General features: G+C 47.1%; 1 protein-coding gene across 3 annotated transcripts in view; it reads right to left on the bottom strand.

The window, feature by feature from the left end:
• Window positions 1–1,264: 1,264 nt before the first annotated feature.
• Window positions 1,265–18,126, bottom strand: part of LOC119355676 (CBS domain-containing protein CBSCBSPB3-like) — a 56,470-nt gene continuing 39,608 nt past the window's right edge. Inside the window, exons 1-11 of one of the 3 annotated variants that reach the window (XM_037622520.1) lie at window positions 9,039–9,587; window positions 3,774–3,852; window positions 3,572–3,685; window positions 3,413–3,479; window positions 3,232–3,337; window positions 3,099–3,157; window positions 2,663–2,766; window positions 2,465–2,591; window positions 2,278–2,360; window positions 1,925–2,014; window positions 1,265–1,729 (exon numbers count right to left, since the gene is read on the bottom strand). In XM_037622520.1, coding sequence (XP_037478417.1) covers window positions 2,346–2,360; window positions 2,465–2,591; window positions 2,663–2,766; window positions 3,099–3,157; window positions 3,232–3,337; window positions 3,413–3,479; window positions 3,572–3,685; window positions 3,774–3,852; window positions 9,039–9,393 — 1,026 coding nt within the window. In that variant the 5' untranslated portion in view covers window positions 9,394–9,587 and the 3' untranslated portion in view covers window positions 1,265–1,729; window positions 1,925–2,014; window positions 2,278–2,345. Of the gene's footprint in view, window positions 1,730–1,924; window positions 2,015–2,277; window positions 2,361–2,464; window positions 2,592–2,662; window positions 2,767–3,098; window positions 3,158–3,231; window positions 3,338–3,412; window positions 3,480–3,571; window positions 3,686–3,773; window positions 3,853–9,038; window positions 9,588–18,126 lie in introns of those variants that run through there. The other 2 variants (XM_037622522.1, XM_037622515.1) reach the window with 2 other exon arrangements.

Raw genomic sequence — 18,126 nt, forward strand, 5'->3', positions numbered from 1 at the left:
TGTCTAAAAATAATTAAATTTTAATGAACAATTTCAATGTTGGCCCACCCTGGCCAATTGGGCATCTCACTATTGTCTCTACTGCTTAAAAAGAACGTAAGATTTCCATTTCACCTCTCTTTCGTCTAACCTTCTTTATATATGTGCCACTCTTTCCTTTTCCTCTCTGATTTTTTTCTCTCATCTCTGATTTTTCTCCATCAATTCTCCCTAAAATATAATCAATTGTCTCATGTTTTATTAACTTATCAAAAAAGCACATTTTGTTTGGTAAGTAATTAAATTCTTACCAAATAAGTGCTTAACAATAAAATGGCAGGTAAATCGTGGTGATTGCATACATAAACTTGCTAAGGTTTTAGCGCATCAATATAATGATAGACATGCAGTCACGAGCTAATCTACTAGAATGTTTATATTCCTGTTGCAACACACGAGCAATTGTCCAGTCTTTATAAAAATAACATCTCACTATTTTTTTTTACTTCTAAAAGACCCAGTTGGGCATAATAGTGTGCGTCACTCGTCATTGCAAACCACCCAATTTGCATTTACTGCATACGAGGAAAATTGTGTTATAGCAAAAAGACCTTGCCACTCTGCTTCATATCTCTATCTTAATTAACTTACCTTTCGCAATAATGTGGAATTACGTCACTCAATTCCACGCCATATTTGACCACACCTTCCTGCACGCCCTTTATTTAATTTACTTATCATGCATGACCCAAACTACCAGATTATAATAGCGCCAAAATCAAAATTCTAGTCCGGTGATTCCTGTGTGCCCCATGCCATATAAGGTGGAATTACATCCACTTCTACCTTAAGACAGCCCTAACATTTATAGATTAAAAAAAAAAAGCTTCCGGGCACATACCTAGTTTCTATAAAACTCCTTAGCCCTGATGACCAGATCGCTCTCTCCCCACATCATCAAAACAAATAGGAGGCATAAACATTGGGTGACCCTAACATATTTTTGGTGATATATACCAAAACTAGGATGTTTTTTCTTGTTTGTGTACATGTATCAGCCTGCTTTTTATCCGTTGCAACAAACAGTCACTTTGCTATTAGAAGAAGAAAATTATACTCTCTGTCACATAATGTAAGACGTTTTTTGACACTACACTAGAGTCAAAAAAACGTCTTACATTGTTTTCACAAGAGAACAAGGATGTTTGATCCATGTTAATATATAGGCTGAAGAGACAATCAGTCAATTAGCCATAACAACCAACAATTGTTTTTTTATATAGAGAGTGAAGCACTGATTAGTGTTCCAGCGCAAAAAGAAACACTAATTCATGTTATTGTTAGAGAAAACAACTGAACATACACCCCTGTTGTCAGAAATTGATCACTAAAGAAGAAGAAACACCTCTCTGAAGTCCATTTAGAATGACTGCAAACCCTGGAGAAAAATTCAGTGTAGAGGCTTGGCAAGAGCCTTATTGCCGCCGTGATTTGTGTGATCCTCCTCCTGCGTAGTACATCTATGCAGTGTTGAAGTATGCTCTTTGAGTCTTAGGTATGTATATTGAAGTCATTGCCGGGAGCATCTCAAGTAGACGATTACCCCGACGCCCGCAACAGCAGCTGCGCTGCCCACTCTACCTAGCCATAGGGACGGCCAGCCTCTCCTTGCCGTCGAGGTATCTACAGACGCCGTCGGAGTGGACTCTGCGCCGGTCTCTGACCCGTAGTCCATGTGCAGCCTCAGAACCTGAAACAGCAAAACGAAATGCCAAAAAGACTGAACCCCAAAGTAAATTATACTGAACCTAGCTAAGTTGCAAGAAGAAGAACGAAGAAACTACAAATGATCGGTTGCGCTTAGGTCGTGGCATAACTAGGGAGGATGCAGACGACAAGCGACGCAATCACGTTGCCTGCCTGGAAAAAGAAGAGAAAAACTGACCTTCCATCCGGCTGATCTGGCATGCTCAATCGCTGCAACGAGATCACCATCGGTATCCAGAAGAACTCTGTCACCTTCATCATCATCGTACTGTTCAAAACAATTGTTAAGTGAGATGTGAAAAGATACAGAGGGCCACAAATCCTACTTTAAAAAAAAATCCATCTACAAGCTTTTGCTGCCCTGACTATTCACTTTTTTTTTTGACCCGGGCCATAACCCCTTTCCATTAATTGCATAACGGAAATACAAAGTTCAAAGTTCAACGAACACAGACCCAGCTCAATGTACTTGGAGGAAGAGAAACATAGTACTGCATAAGCAAAGCTCAATGTCAAAGCCCAACCTCTTACCAGAAGGTTTACATTCGCCTTCTCGTTTTCTGTTCCTAATCTGTATGCAATAGCAGACACAAGCTCATCTAAGCTTTCTGAAACTGCAGAAAGGAGCAGCATTATCAGAAATTCAGGAAGACAAACAAATTTATCATACTTCATCATTAACCCGCAATAAGGAAAATACGATAAGAAATGCCCCAACCGCAACTGAATCTGTGCATCCACCCTTTTCTGTCTTCAATTTAGAAAGAGAATGCATTGCCAACATGAGGAGGTGTTTGCTTCCCTTCAGCACTGTCTGAGGCTGCCGTACGAGATTCGTCACTGCACTATATGACAAAAGACTGATCAAACCATCTTCAGGTATGTAAGATTATATGCATATAGAAGAAGAACAAACCTATGCCAGTCGTACTCTTCTGCAGGATGCAAGGCAAGTGCTGAATCCCAAAACTTCTGAACCAAGGTATTTGCCACATCGTTTGCCCCATAGGCTCCCTCGACCTAATGTGAACACAAAAAAAGTTAGGATTATATGGTGATGAGAAATAAAGACAACGTATTTGTATCGTGTTCACCAAAAAAACGTATTGTATGGTATAGTTTTATGGAAATAATCATAGCTAACAGAATATTTAATTCATTTAATGTATAATATCGTGACTGAATCAGTTTGATGCAGCAAAAATAGAACTCATGTGCCAGCGAACTTCCCTTCAGAATGAAACCTCGCCTTCCAAGGACGTAATGTTCTTTTTCTTCAATATGGAAAGTAATGAATGTGCAGTAACATCCCTTGTTAGTGCAAATGTAATAATTCATTCTTAGTTTCTTACCATGGAGATGGCTGTGTGGGTTAACTGTAGAGCGTCCAAACAGGCGACAATCTGTCCTCCTGTTCAAAGATTTCACTTAGATATGTACATAGAAATCAGAAAGGAACTTTTCTTTGACATTATAATTCGGTACTTCTGTCTGCAACAAGAATATGACGATATTTTCTATCGTGCATTGATTGTAGAGCCTCGAGGATTGATGTGTCCAATGTAGCACAATCAGGACTTGCAGTCATGACCTTCGTAAAATTAACATCACTTTAGGAAAAAAATCTTGATTGCTTAAAATCTTGATTCTTCAGTTCTTGCCATACCTTTTCTACGAGAGTTACCTCTGGGGACAGATTTTGTGCCACTACTCGCAAAACCAAATCCTTGGAACTGCAGTGTGCTCAGCATCTTGGTGATAGTACTTAAAAAATAAATGCGATGGGAAAACTTTTAAACTGCGCGAATTTTGCAAAAAAACATACGTGAGAATGCCTTGCAGCATGTTCCCTGTCATGACAACCACTGAGTTAACTCGGTACTCTCTCATCTTTTTGGCAGCAAGAGTTACCAGATCTGAAGGAGATACTGATGGAACACTACAAAGGATAAGCGATAGCAATATTCAGTCATAAGTCATAACAAACAAAATCACATCATACATTTTTCTGGCAGTGGCAATCTGACCTGCTATTTTCAGTTATGATAGTTGACAAGGAAGGCTTGAACATGTGGTCTCGAAGATTTTCTATTAAGGTGTGTGGACCTGAAGTAATTAAGGACCCAAAATATAACATGAGCTGGTTAACCAAAGAGACCTGAATGGAAGGCATCATGGGTATTCTTAAATATTGAAATAAGTATGCTTGACAAAAAAATATAGTCAATTTAATTATATTAAAAGAACTGAAGAAGGAACCTGCAAATTCGTTTCCCCACTGCCGTTCGACCCCTTCCATAGCAGCAGCTATAGCAATACCTTGTTCAGCTGCATTTTCCATTCTAGCAATCACATCGCATTTTCCATTAAATAGTTCTGTGTATCCATCACTATTGATTCATAGAAAACCTGATGCTCATCATTAACCACATCCAATTCCTTCAGAAAACCCCCCGAAAACCCAACAGTTTAATGTTTGTTATATCTATTCATTAAACCCAACCCCCCTTTCCAGTTTGTCCTAAATAGCAAAGCGCATGTCAGTCTCATTTTCCCTGAAAATATGATATGATTTTACATACTTGGCATCCGAAGAAATCAAGAAACTATGTTATCCACATGACTGTTATGGACCTCGATCTAGAATTGCAGGTAGCATAGGAGGAAGGGAGGAAGGGATCTGGTTAGGAGCAGAACGAAGAACAGCTTCGTTTCGGGTTCACCCTTTACAATAATACTCGATGCCTTTTTCTTTCCCTCTCGCCTCTTCTTAACCCCACACGGCCGCAGCCACACACCACACCGCTCGCCTGGATGCTGGGTCCCTCTGGCCAGCTGTTACGCGCCTTCCTTGACCGCCAAGGCTTCGCCTTCTCGCCCACGGTCTGCCTCGCCTTCACTGGTGGACGGGGCCCTCTGGCCAGCCGTGACATCTCCCCCGTCTTGCGTTTCGCCTTGTCCCCAAGGCGGAGAGTTAGGGAAGCGCCGTTGCAGCTGTTGTGGCTCTTCCCAGGTGGCCATGCACGACGGCAGGCCGCTCCACTTGATGCGTAGGCGTAGGGCCGGCTCGCCGCCCACACGAACCATTTTGCTCTCCAGCACCGTTTTAGGTATATGTTCTGCCTGCAAAACAGAGTGATCAGGAGGTAAAGTAGGACTCACTGGCACCACAGCCCCTTGAGCTTTCTTGAGCTGCGACACATGGACGACTGGGTGAATCTTGCTTGTAGGTGGGAGATCCAACTTGTAGGCCACTGCCCCAATCCGCGCCACCACTCTGTAGGGACCGAAGTAGCGAAAGGCAAGCTTCTGATGTGGCCGTTGCGCGACTGACGACTGAATGAAGGGTTGGAGCTTGAGCAGGACCGCGTCGCCCACGGCGAACTCGCGATCTGTGCGATGCTTGTCTGCATGTCGTTTCATCCTGTCTTGAGCTTGCTTCAGTTGTTGCTGCAGCAGATCGATCATGACCTCTCGCTCCTGCAGCCATGCAGCCAGGTCCGGTACTGTGCACTCATCAATCTGAGTAACTCCAAACTCTCTTGGCAGATGGCCATACACCACTTCAAACGGGGTCCTCCCCAATGCTGAATGAAAGGACGTATTGTACCAGTACTCGGCAAGTGGTAGCCACTTTGACCAACTTGCAGGGCATGAATGTACCGCGCACCTGAGATAAGCCTTGAGACATTGGTTCACGCGCTCCATCTGGCCGTCCGTCTGTGGGTGGTATGCCGAACTGAGTCGGATCTCTGTACGGCAGAGTTTGAACAGTTCCTGCCATACCTTACTTGTGAACACCTTGTCGCGGTCAGAGATGAGAGCTAGCGGCAAGCCATGCAAGCGGAAGATCTCTTTCATAAACAGCTTCGCCACTTGAAGGGCCGTGAATGGATGCGCCAAGGGAATGAAATGGGCATACTTGGAGAATTTATCCACAATCACCAAAACTGTATCGAAGCCTCCTGATCTGGGCAGTCCCTCGATGAAGTCCAGTGACACGACCGCCCAAGGTTTCTTCGGGATCGGCAGGGGTTGAAGTAGCCCGGCCGGTGAAATCCTTTCTGTTTTTGCCTGTTGGCAGATCATGCAGTTGCGAACGAAGTCCTTTACTTGCTGTTTCATTCCATGCCACGCAAAAAGCCTCTTGATCCTGTTGTAAGTGGCGTGGAAGCCGGAGTGGCCTCCCGCTGCGCTTGCGTGCAGTGTCTGGACGAGGTGTTGCTGAGTTTCTGTGTCATTACCAATCCACACTCGCCCTTTGTATCTAAGTATTCCTTCCTGCATGGCGAAGTCAGGCTCACACTTGGGATCCAAGGCCAACTTGGTCAGACGCTGTCGTGTCGCTGCATCCTGCTGGTAACTGTTTTTGACTGCCTCGAGCCAAACTGGCTTGCACACAGAGATAGCAGCGAGCTCTTCTTGATCAAGGTGTGCGCGCCGCGAGAGTGCGTCTGCGGCACGGTTGGTCAGGCCAGCTTTGTACTGGATAGTGTATTGCAATCCAATCAATTTTGTAAATGCTCGCTGCTGGATGGGCGTGTTGAGTCTCTGGTCTGTCAAATGGAGAAGGCTTTTCTGATCCGTGCGAACGACGAACTCAGCATGTTGCAGGTATGGGCGCCAATGGTCGATGGCTAGCAGCAGTGCCAGGCATTCCTTTTCATATGCTGAAAGGCCAAGATTCCTGAGGGCTAATGCTTTGCTTAGATAAGCCACTGGGTGGTTGTCTTGCATCAGCACCGCTCCTATTCCTGTGGCACTTGCGTCTGTTTCCACCACGAATTGGCGACGAAAGTCAGGGAGTGCAAGAACTGGGGCTACGCTCAAGGCCTTTTTCAGGGCAGAGAAGGCTGCGTCTGCCGTAGGTGTCCATACAAACAGCGTGTTCTTCTTCAACAAATTGGTGAGTGGTTTGCTGATCACCCCAAAGAAGCGGACAAACTTTCTGTAATAGCCAGCGAGGCCCAAGAACCCCCTCAATTCCTTGGTATTGGTTGGCACAGGCCACTCCTGTACGGCTTGCACTTTCTTGTTGTCAGTGGCCACTCCTCCTTCACTGATAATGTGACCCAAATAGCTGATTTTCTGTTGCCCAAAGGTGCACTTGGTTCGTTTGGCTTTCAGACCATATTGGTTCAGCAGCTGCAGTACTTGGGTGAGCAACTGCTTGTGTGTGTCCAGATCTTCAGAATGGATCAGGATATCGTCCATGAACACCAAGACTCCTTTTCGGTGAACTGGACGCAAGACCACATGCATCACTCCTTGGAATGTAGCTGGCGCATATGCCAATCCATACGGCATCACTCGGAATTGGTAGTGGCTGATGTGGGTTTTAAAGGCCGTTTTGTGCTCGTCTTCTTGTCGCAGCCTGATTTGATGGTATCCCGCTCGAAGATCTAGCTTGGAAAACCAACGCGATCCTGCTATCTCGTCCAATAACTCGTCAATAAGACAATAACTGGCATTGGGTAGGTAGTCTTCAGCGTGATAGCATTGAGGTGCCTGAAGTCAATGCAAAATCGCCATGTTTGGTCTTTTTTCTTGACCAAGAGCACCGGGGATGAGAACGGACTGTTACTTGGTACAATTAGCCCCAATCTTAGCATTTCCTTCACTTGGGCTTCTATCTCATCCTTTTGTTCTGGTGTATACCGATACGGTCGGATGTTGATGGGGTTGGCCCCAGGTATCAACGGAATGGAGTGGTCCCAACTTCTGTGCTCTGGAAGTTCAGTTGGTTCAGCAAACACTTCAGGGAAGGCATCTACAATTTGTTGTAGTTCTGCTGGTATTGGGTCTTCTCCTTCACTTTGCTCAGCTGAGTACAACACCACAATATGTGCAATGGAGTTGTTGCTCTCCAAGGCTAACAGCTGCGCCATGTCTACCTGTTGCACTTGAGACGTTTTTGCTTGTAATCCTTGCAGCACCACTTGACGTCCTTCGTGGTCAAACTGGAGTGTTTTGGCTGCCCAATCCACTAACATTGGCCCACATTGCTCCAGCCAATCCATTCCCACGACCATGTCGTAGCATCCCAAGGAGTGCACCCTGACATCTGTGACAAATTGTTGGCCTTGAGTCTTCCAGGAGCATCTAGGAATTATGCCCGAACACTGCAGAATTCCTCCATTTGCGATCTTGGCTGCTATAGATGGTATGGGCTGAATTCTGTCTTTCATGCGCGTCGCCGCCGCTTCACTGATGAAACTATGGGAGCTCCCAGAATCCACCAAGATAAGCACCTCAATCCCATCGAGCATCCCCAAGCAACCAGACTGTACGTGGTGTTGTTTCTCCTGTGGTGGCCATCTTGGAGATGCACATCACCTGCTCTTCGTCTGTCTGGTGCCTCTGTCTGTCTTGTTCTTCGGCTTGTAGCAGTTCCCACAGCTCTTCGACCACATGAAGTTGGACCATGGCCGCGCACTAGTGGCCTTGCCCCCAGCGCTCTCCGCACTTGAAGCAGAGCCCTCAGGCACGCCTGTAGTTGCGCAGCGCCGCGACTCTGTCTTCGCCTCGGCCTTGATCGTGACGATGATCTGGAGCCCGCGCCGCATCCAGGGCACGGCGATCTTCGGCCGCTCCTTGGGGCGCCGGTAGTGCCGCTCGTGGAGGAGGAGCGCCTGCCGCCAGTAATGGGCGTACCGGAGCGCGAGGCACCCCTTGTTCGTGGCGTTGATGATCTCGCCGTGGCATGCTTGCCAACAGTTCCTCCTGTAACGAAGCAAGAGAAAAGGCAGAGTCCAAATCTTGGGGGCGGTGTAAAGCTACACCGTCTTTGATTTCAATTTTTAAGCCATCTATGAATTGCGTGGTGAAAAACAGTGGATCGAAGGCGGCATTATGTGCTAGCAAATGATGCATAAGTTCCTCAAATTGTTCCATGTACTCTGCGACTGACCCAGCCTGCCTAAGGGAGTTGAACTGGCGCAATTGGGCTTGGTATTGCTCGCGACCGAATTTTGTCCCCATGGCTGAACATAACTCTTCCCATGTGAAAGATGCATGCTGGGCTTCATAAATCTGTAGCCATCGTGCAGCATTGCCCGAAAAATGCAAACTAGCTACTCGCACCCACATCTCCTTCTGAATGCCATACACATCAAAATACTTTTCACATCGGGCCTTCTAGAATTGCGGGTTATCCCCGTCAAACGGCGGAAATTCCAGCCGTGGAAGGGACCAATTGTGATGCGGCGAGTGCGGTGAGTACTGCCCATGCTCCCTAGTGAGATCTATTGATGCAGGTGCAGGAATCTCAAGAGAAGGCATGAGTGACGCACCCTTGACTGGAGGAGGCGCCAGGGTGGTGACCACCCCGTGAGCCGATCCCCCGGAGTCGATGATATTGCCGTGGCCCTCTGGCCCGTGATGCGTCCCGCCCGGCGTCATGGGTGCCGCCGGAGAGCGCGCCATCGGATCCGCTGCTGGATCCCCTTCTTGGCCGACCGGATCGGCCAGCGCGGGATGCAGCGCGATACGCCCCACTTGCGTACGCAGTTCGTCGAGCTGGTGTTGGAGATTCGTCACCGCTGGTCGCCACAGCTCGAGGGAGGTCTGGATCGCCTCCAAACGGGCGTCGTTGGCCGCGCGACCCTCGTTGACGGACTTGACGAGTGCGGCGATCTGCTCCTCCATCGCCGCCGTCTTCTGCGCCTGCTTGGTGGTGTAGCGCGGACGGGGGTAGGCTGTCTCCAGATCGTCTGACGCCCTGATACCACTTGTTATGGACCTCGATCTAGAATTGCAGGTAGCATAGGAGGAAGGGAGGAAGGGATCTGGTTAGGAGCAGAACGAAGAACAGCTTCGTTTCGGGTTCACCCTTTACAATAATACTCGATGCTTTTTTTTCTCCCTCTCGCCTCTTCTTAACCCCACACGGCCGCAGCCACACACCACACCGCTCGCCTGGATGCTGGGTCCCTCTGGCCAGCTGTTACGCGCCTTCCTTGACCGTCAAGGCTTCGCCTTCTCGCCCACGGTCTGCCTCGCCTTCACTGGTGGACGGGGCCCTCTGGCCAGCCGTGACAATGACCGTGCAGAATTGCAGCTCATCTCAAGAGACACTCGAAATTTTTGGGTCATCCAGCGCCAGCCCCAAGAATCGCATTATCATTCCCCTGCAGTTTAAAGTTGATATTCCATTGTGATGAGTTTCTGACCTCGGCCGTGACGATGCCGGAGAGCACCCCTTTGGAGTCGGTGAGCAGCGCGGCGTCGGCGCGCCTGGCGGCCATCCTTCGGCACGCCTCGGACACCGCGGTGGCCTCCGGGAGCGTCATCGCCTTGGCCAGCCTGAGCTGCTTCACCGTCCTCTCCAACAGAGACGACCTACGCCACATTCATAAACACCGCATATATAAATCGTTGGAATCAAAATCAAGCGGAAGGGAACGAACCGACGATCGGCGGAGAGCGTACGTTGGTGGTGCCTGGGCGGGCGAGGCGGGCGAGTTGGGCTTGGAGGAGGCGGCGGCGGGTTTCCCATTGGTCGCGCCGGCCTTCCCGTTGGCGGGGACGGGGGCGGGGGGCTTGCTGCGGAGGAAGGCGGCCTGGTGGCGGCGAGTCTGCGGCGCGGCCATCGGCATCCGGCGGTGGTGGCGGCGATCGCGGTGCGGGTGTGGTTTGAAATGGCGTTGAAGTCAGAGAAGAGAGCAGGACGGAAAAATAGAAGAGAGTCGTCGCGAGCAGCACGTCAGTGAGTCATACATATCTGCTCGCGCGCGTGCTGCTGCAGCCGGAGGTGGAGGCGCAGTTGGTCAAAACATATCTGCTGGTGTGCCGGTGCGTCTGGTGGAGTAGACGCGTACACCTAAAAACCTAGAGAGCGAACGTTCGGACACAGGTTTTAGCACGCGAATGCTCTCCTTGCTGCTCCCTCCATTTCAAAATATTTGAAGCCCATCTCCTTGGCATCGCTTCTCTTCCGTCTCTCCCCCGAGTGCACGACCCACAGTAGCACCGAGAGCTGCCAAGAGGCCCCAGTAGACCTGCTGAGCTCATGCCAACGTGAGCTACGGGCTGAGCTCATGCTCTCCGAGCACTGCTTATGCCAACGTGAGCTAAGGACTGCTCCGTCCGGGTGCTAAGTACCGAAGCATCGACGGCTAGTCAATCACTCCATGTGCATATGTGCATGACTGTTGGAATTTTGCTAAAGCCCAACTAAAATTCTGAAATTTTCTTGGCCCATTCATGCACACATGTGAGTGGAGTGAGTGAGACTAAAATTTAATCCCACCCCGAAAGTTGAGAAAGAGTTGCACCTCTTTATAAGGTGAGCTCTTCTACCACTTGTATGAGCATAAAAAGAGGAGACCTACACGCGCGCTCCTCCTCCTCGCCGCGCTGCGGGTTGCGGAATTGAGCCGAGCCGAGGACAGAGCTATGCACGTTGTCTATATTTTTGTTGAACCGTTTCCGATTCTTTTAGATCGTGACGACACGGACCCGGCCCGCACTATATAGTCAGGCAGACGTCTACCCTAACCGCCGCCGCTTCATATGGTTTCTCACCACCGTTCCAGATCATTGCGCCACCAAGCAAGTCTTCTCCATCCCTCTTTCAGCGTGCACCGGGAGAAGGGACAACAGGCCTTCGGAACCCCGCCTCTCGTGATCCTGTACGAGAGAGGGGCGATTAGGTTATTGGGAAGCGCACTCGTGCGACTGCTGGCAGCGACGACTTCTTCCCCGACCTCGGCAACCTCATCCTCGACGACATGAGCGACAACGTCAACGTCGGCGGTGCTGCACTCGCTGCACCGTATGTGATTCTATCATTCCTGTTCGAGATCGTGGTAGAATTCATGTTTCTAGTATGTGCCCTAGATGTGATCTGTTCATCTGCTATGCTAGTTCGCATCATTAGTTTAATCTCTGCTACTATAGTCATGATCTATCTTCTAATTATTCGGATTAAATCTCGTAGTAACTTGCTTATATTTCCAACAATCCAAAAACCTGATTATAGGCAATTTACTCCGAGTGGTTTTGCTGCGCATCTGAAGCCGCCTGCGTTTAAGGGGGCGCAATATAAGAGGTGGCGCACGAGAGCAGTCTACTGGTTTCAGACCATGGGCTGCTATGACGCCACCAAGGGCAAGCCTGAGGGCGATCTTAATCCATCACAGTTGGAAGCTTTTGAGAAGATCGATACCCTCTTTAAAGGCGCTCTTCTGAGTGTTTTTGATGACTCCATTGTGGATTCGTATATGTCGTTTGACAACGGCAAGGACATGTGGGCTGCGCTCGAGGCCAAGTTTGGTGCCTCGGACGCCGGCAGCGAGTTGTACGTCATGGAGCAATTCTATGACTACAAGATGACTGATGAGCGCCCTGTTGTACAGCAGTCTCATGAGATACAGTCGCTCGCAAAAGAACTTGAGTACTTCAAGTGTGTGTTGCCGGACAAGTTTGTTGCCGGAGGCATCATTGCCAAGCTTCCACCTTCGTGGAACAATTTTGCTACTTCCCTGAAACACAAGAGACAGGAGTTTTCCGTTGCGGATCTCATTGGTACTCTTGATGTTGAAGAGAAGGCGAGAGCAAAGGACACACGTGCTCGAGTTGCCGAGGGAGCTTCTAGTGCCCACATGGTACAGAAGAAGAACTCCCAGCCCAACAAGTTTAAAAACAAGAAGAACAAAACTCAGGGCAAAGGCAAGTTTGATACAAAGAACAAGCCATCACATTCTACCAACTTCAAGAAGAATTCTCATAAGAAGGGGAAGGGACGTTGCCATGTCTGTGGTGATCCTAATCAAAGGATGGTAGGGACTTTGCCATGTCTGCGGTGATATTGATATGAAGGAATCAGGGTACGGTATTTTACCTACCATCCTTTCAGTATTTCAATCCCCTGATTGGTTAATTGACACTGGTGCCAATGTACATGTTTGTGCTGACGCCTCCATGTTTTCTTCTTACCAGGCAGCAGGGACTTCACCCGTGCTGATGGGGAACGGGTCACATGCCATCGTTCGAGGCGTTGGTACGGTCGATCTGAAATTTACTTCGGGGAAGACTGTGCGTCTGAAGAACGTTCATCATGTGCCGTCCATAAATAAAAACCTTGTTAGCGGTTCCCGTTTATGTCGAGATGGTTTAAGTTGGTTTTCGAATCCAATAAAGTTGTAATTTCTAAGTATGGACAATTTGTTGGAAAAGGCTATGAGAGCGGAGGCTTGTTCCGCCTGTCTTTATCAGATATTTGCACTAAAGTTATTAATAATGTTTGCCACAACAATGAGTTTGATATTTGGCATTCACGGCTTTGTCACATTAACTTTGGTTGCATGACGCGGCTAGCTAATATGAATTTAATTCTGAAAATCTCTACTGTCAAAGGCTCTAAGTGCCAAGTATATGTGCAAGCTAAGCAACCTCGCAAGTCCCATAAGACTGCAGAGGCAAGAGACTTTGCGCCACTAGAGCTTATACATTCTGATCTTTGTGAGATGAATGACGTGTTGACAAAAGGTGGAAAGAGATACTTCATGACGTTGATTGATGACTCCACTAAATATTGTTATGTGTATCTTCTGAAATCAAAAGATGAGGCTTTGACTTTCTTCAAAAACTATAAAGCTGATGCAGAGAACCAACTTAATCAAAAAATTAAACGACTTAGGTCCGATCGTGGTGGAGAGTATTTTTTCAATGAATTTGATCTGTTTTGTGCGGAACATGGTATAATTCATGAGAAGACGCCTCCTAATCACCCCAGTCAAATGGGGTAGCCGAAATAAAGAACCGAACTCTAGCTGATATGGTTAACACCATGTTAGACACTTCGGGTCTATCCAAGGAATGGTGGGGGGAGGCGCTAATGACTGCGTGTCATGTCCTAAACCGAGTTCCCACAAAGCATAAGACCATGACTCCATTTGAGGAATGGGAAAGGAAAAGGTTGAAACTCTCTTACCTACGTACTTGGGGTTGTTTGGCGAAAGTCAATATACCAATTCCCAAGAAGCGCAAGCTTGGACCAAAAACCGTGGATTGTGTTCTTCTGGGCTATGCTTTTCATAGCATCGGCTATAGATTTTTGATAATAAAATCTGAGATATCCGACATGCACGTTGGTACGATTATGGATTCGAATGATGCAACTTTCTTTGAGGACATATTTCGTATGAAGGATATGTCGAGTTCATCAAATCAGGAGATACCTACTCCATCTAGTGAGGAATTCACTGTAATTCCTGAACCCACCATTGCGATGGAACACGTTGAGAATCCTGTTGAGGGTGACAATGGAACTCCTGTTAGGAGTAAGAGACAGAGGACTACAAAGTCCTTTGGTGATGATTTCATTGTGTACCTCGTGGATGACACACCCAGGACTATTTCAGAAGCCTATGCATCTCCTGATGCTGACTATTGAAAGGAAGTTGTACGTAGCGAGATGGATTCCATCTTAGCTAACGGTACCTGGGAGATCACTGACCGTCCTTATGGGTGCAAACCTGTAGGATGTAAGTGGGTGTTCAAGAAGAAGCTTAGACCTGATGGTACGATTGAAAAGTACAAGGCACGGCTTGTGGCCAAGGGTTATACCCAGAAAGAAGATGAAGACTTCTTTGATACTTACTCACCCGTGGCTAGACTGACCGTAATTCGGGTGCTACTATCACTGGCTGCCTCACATGGTCTTTTCATTCATCAAATGGACGTTAAGACAGCTTTCCTCAATGGAGAGTTGAAGAAGGAAATTTACATGGATCAGCCAGATGGTTTTGTAGTACCTGGACAGGAAGGAAAGGTGTGCAAGTTATTAAAGTCTTTATATGGCCTTAAACAAGCTCCTAAGGAGTGGCATGAGAAGTTCGAAAGAACATTAACTACTGTCGGCTTTGTAATAAACGATGGTGACAAGTGCGTGTACTATCACTATGGTGGGGGCGAATGAATTATTCTTTGTCTGTATGTCGACGACATATTGATCTTTGGAACCAAACTTGATTTAATCAAGGAGGTTAAGGATTTCTTATCTCGCTGTTTTGAGATGAAGGATCTAGGAGTAGCTGATGTTATCTTAAACATCAAGCTGTTGAGAGATGAGAATGGTGGGATCATACTGCTTTAGTCTCACTATGTGAAAAAGGTCTTGAGTCGTTTTGGGTATAGCGACTGCACACCTTCTCCAACTCCATATGATGCTAGTGTGTTGCTTCGAAAGAATCGACGGATTGCTAGAGATCAACTGACGTATTCTCAGATTATTGGCTCGCTTATGTATTTGGCGAGTGCCACGAGGCCTGACATCTCGTTTGCTGTTAGCAAGCTGATTCGGTTTGTGTCAAAACCGGGAGATGATCATTGGCATGCGCTTGAGAGAGTTATGCGCTATTTGAAAGACACCGCGAGCTATGGGATTCACTACACCGGGTATCCTAGGGTACTAGAGGGTTATAGTGACTCAAACTGAATATCTGATGCTGATGAGATTAAGGCCACAAGTGGTTATGTTTTTACACTTGGTGGTGGCGCTGTTTCTTGGAAGTCTTGCAAGCAGACCATCTTAACGAGGTCAAATATGGAAGCAGAACTCACAGCATTAGACACTGCCACTGTTGAAGCAGAGTGGCTTCCTGAGCTCTTGATGGACTTACCTATGGTTGAAAAACCAATACCGCCTATCCTGATGAACTGTGATAATCAAACTGTGATAGTCAAGATAAACAGTTATAAGGACAATATGAAGTCCTCAAGGCATGTGAAGAGAGACTGAAATCTGTCAGAAAATTGAGGAACTCCGGAGTTATTACGTTGGATTATATCCAAACATCGAAAAATTTGGCAGATCCCTTCACAAAGGGTCTATCACGTAATGTGATAGATAATGCATCAATGAAGATGGGTCTAAGACCCACCGCATGAGTTGTCCATAGTGGTAACCCACTCTATGTGATCGGAGATCCCGTGAAGTAGAAGTGGGAGATAAGTTGTTGGTCAGCTGGGAGGAGAGTATCCCTATATTACCTATCCCACTCCATGAAGATGCAATACTCTCCTGATCTGCATGGCAGGTTGATACTTATCTTAATGTGTTCCAAGTGGCTTATTCGGGTAAGCAGAGATGTTGTCCTGCAGAACATCTTCTGAGAAACACACCTATATGAATTTGACTGTTAACGTCGCAGTATGTGAGAATTGGGTGTTCTCTAATAAATTCATGAAAAGACCCTGGAGTATGACGTATACGCTCCATCCGCGAGGAAGCCTTGCGGCAGCCCAGTATCGGTCAAGAATTTGTGTGAAACTAGTCTCGCAGAAAACTTGTAGTTCAAGGCATAGTCCACTATTCAAGTTGTGATCTAGTGTAGCATAAATCTCTAAGTGGAAGTTCAACTTCACAGTCTCCACTAAGCACCGGTATATAAACAATGTTTTGGAACTAAATGATGAGATGTGCCAATGAGACTTTGTGGGGGATTGTTGGAATTTTGCTAGTAGGCCTTTGGCCCAAAGCCCAACTAAAATTCTGAAATTCTCTTGGCCCATTCATGCACACATGTGAATGGAGTGAGTGAGACTAAAGTTGAGTCCCACCCCAAAAGTTGAGAGAGAGTTGCACCTCCTTATAAGGCGAGCTCTTCTACCACTTGTATGAGCATGAGAAGAGAAGACCTACACGCGCGCTCCTCCTCCTCGCTCGCCTCGTCACGCCACGCCGCGCCGCGCGGCGCCGTGGGTTGCGGGATTGAGCCGAGCCGAGGACAGAGCTATGCACTTTGTCTATATTTTTGCTGCTCGGGAAAAATTAGACGTCTACCCTAGCCGCCGCCGCTTCATATGGTTTCTCACCACCATTCCAGATCATTGCGCTGCCAAGCAAGTCTTCTTCATCCCTCCTTTCGGCATGCACCGGGAGAAGGGACAGCAGGCCTCCGGAACCCCGCCTCTCGTGATCCTGTACGGGAGAGGGGCGATCAGGTTTTTGGGGAGCGCACTCACGCGACTGCTGGCAGCGACGACTTCGCGAACGACGACTTCTTCCCCGACCTCGTTAACCTCATCCTCGACGACATGGGCGACAAAGTCAACACTGGCGGTGCCGCACCCGCTGCACCGTATGTGATTCTATCCTTCCTGTTCGAGATCGTGGTAGAATTCATGTTTCTAGTATGTGCCCTAGATGTGATCTGTTCATCTGCTATGCTAGTTCGCATTATTAGTTTAATCTCTGCTACTGTAGTCATGATCTATCTTTTAATTATTCGGATTAAATCTCGTAGTAACTTGCTCATATTTCTAACAATGACAAGTGTTCGGTGAAATGCATCAACCAAAAGTAAGTTTTACTCCGTTATACTCATTCCGTCCCAAATTACTTGTCGCACGTATGGATGTATCTAAAACTAAAATATGGATATATCTGGATGTATTTTAGTTCTAGATACATCCATTTCAACGACGAGTAATTTGGGACGGAGGAAGTACTTAAGGATCGGCTAGGTCCGGCCAAAACTTAGTGGAGTAATATACTCCATTAGAAGTTTACTTCACTGGATACTCCACTATTTTTAAAGGATCCGTTAGAAATGCCCAACCCTTTTGGCATTGGCAACCACTGTCAGATTTACAAGTTGAAGTTTGCTAGGATGAGCGTTTAATGTCTAGGCATTTTAGGATAGAGATGCAAGTATACTCAACTAACATTCGTGAAAATCAGCTACTAACAAGAGTTTTATTTGGAGAAAATAAACTACAAAAGTATTGTTAAGACTATTTTCTTCTCAGAGCTTGCTAGGGATTAAATAGAGAAATTTGAAACAACACGCATTGGCCCGAGCATGCACTTGGACAACAATTGCATGTGCCTCATGATTCCGCCACATCTGACCAAAGCATGCATGGGACCATGCCACAGTAATCAAACACTAACACGCATGTTGCGACCCAACAAATTTCCAACTAACGACGCAATTATGGCCAACAAAATGCACGAGCGGGCCGTTGGATCCTGCAAATCCTCTCCCGCGTAGTACAATGTGGATTCTAACTTGCAAGTGCCTTTTTGTAGTAGAGACTCGTGTATGGCGACGTGCAACGCTTGCATATGTAGCCTCCTCTCGGTGGGAAAATTAGTTCAAACATGAACCAATCCATCCCAGCCCTTCTAATTCTCGTTCTTTATTGTCGCCTCTTGTATCCCTTCGACCAATATCTAGGGGCAAAATTCAACGATCGTGGTGATCTAGAGATCATGACAGTGCACGTTCATGGGCGGGGAATAGGAGTATCCTGCTTTGTCGATAGTGGACCCAGGAAAGCTACTTCTGCCCGTCCCTATGGAAGATCCAACATTAGTCCTATAAAGAATGTTGGAGTACCCGTCTCTTGGGGCTTTCTCAGCAATGAGCA

The sequence above is a fragment of the Triticum dicoccoides genome, chromosome 2A (genome assembly GCF_002162155.2).
Source record: "Triticum dicoccoides isolate Atlit2015 ecotype Zavitan chromosome 2A, WEW_v2.0, whole genome shotgun sequence".
Taxonomy (NCBI): domain Eukaryota; kingdom Viridiplantae; phylum Streptophyta; class Magnoliopsida; order Poales; family Poaceae; genus Triticum; species Triticum dicoccoides.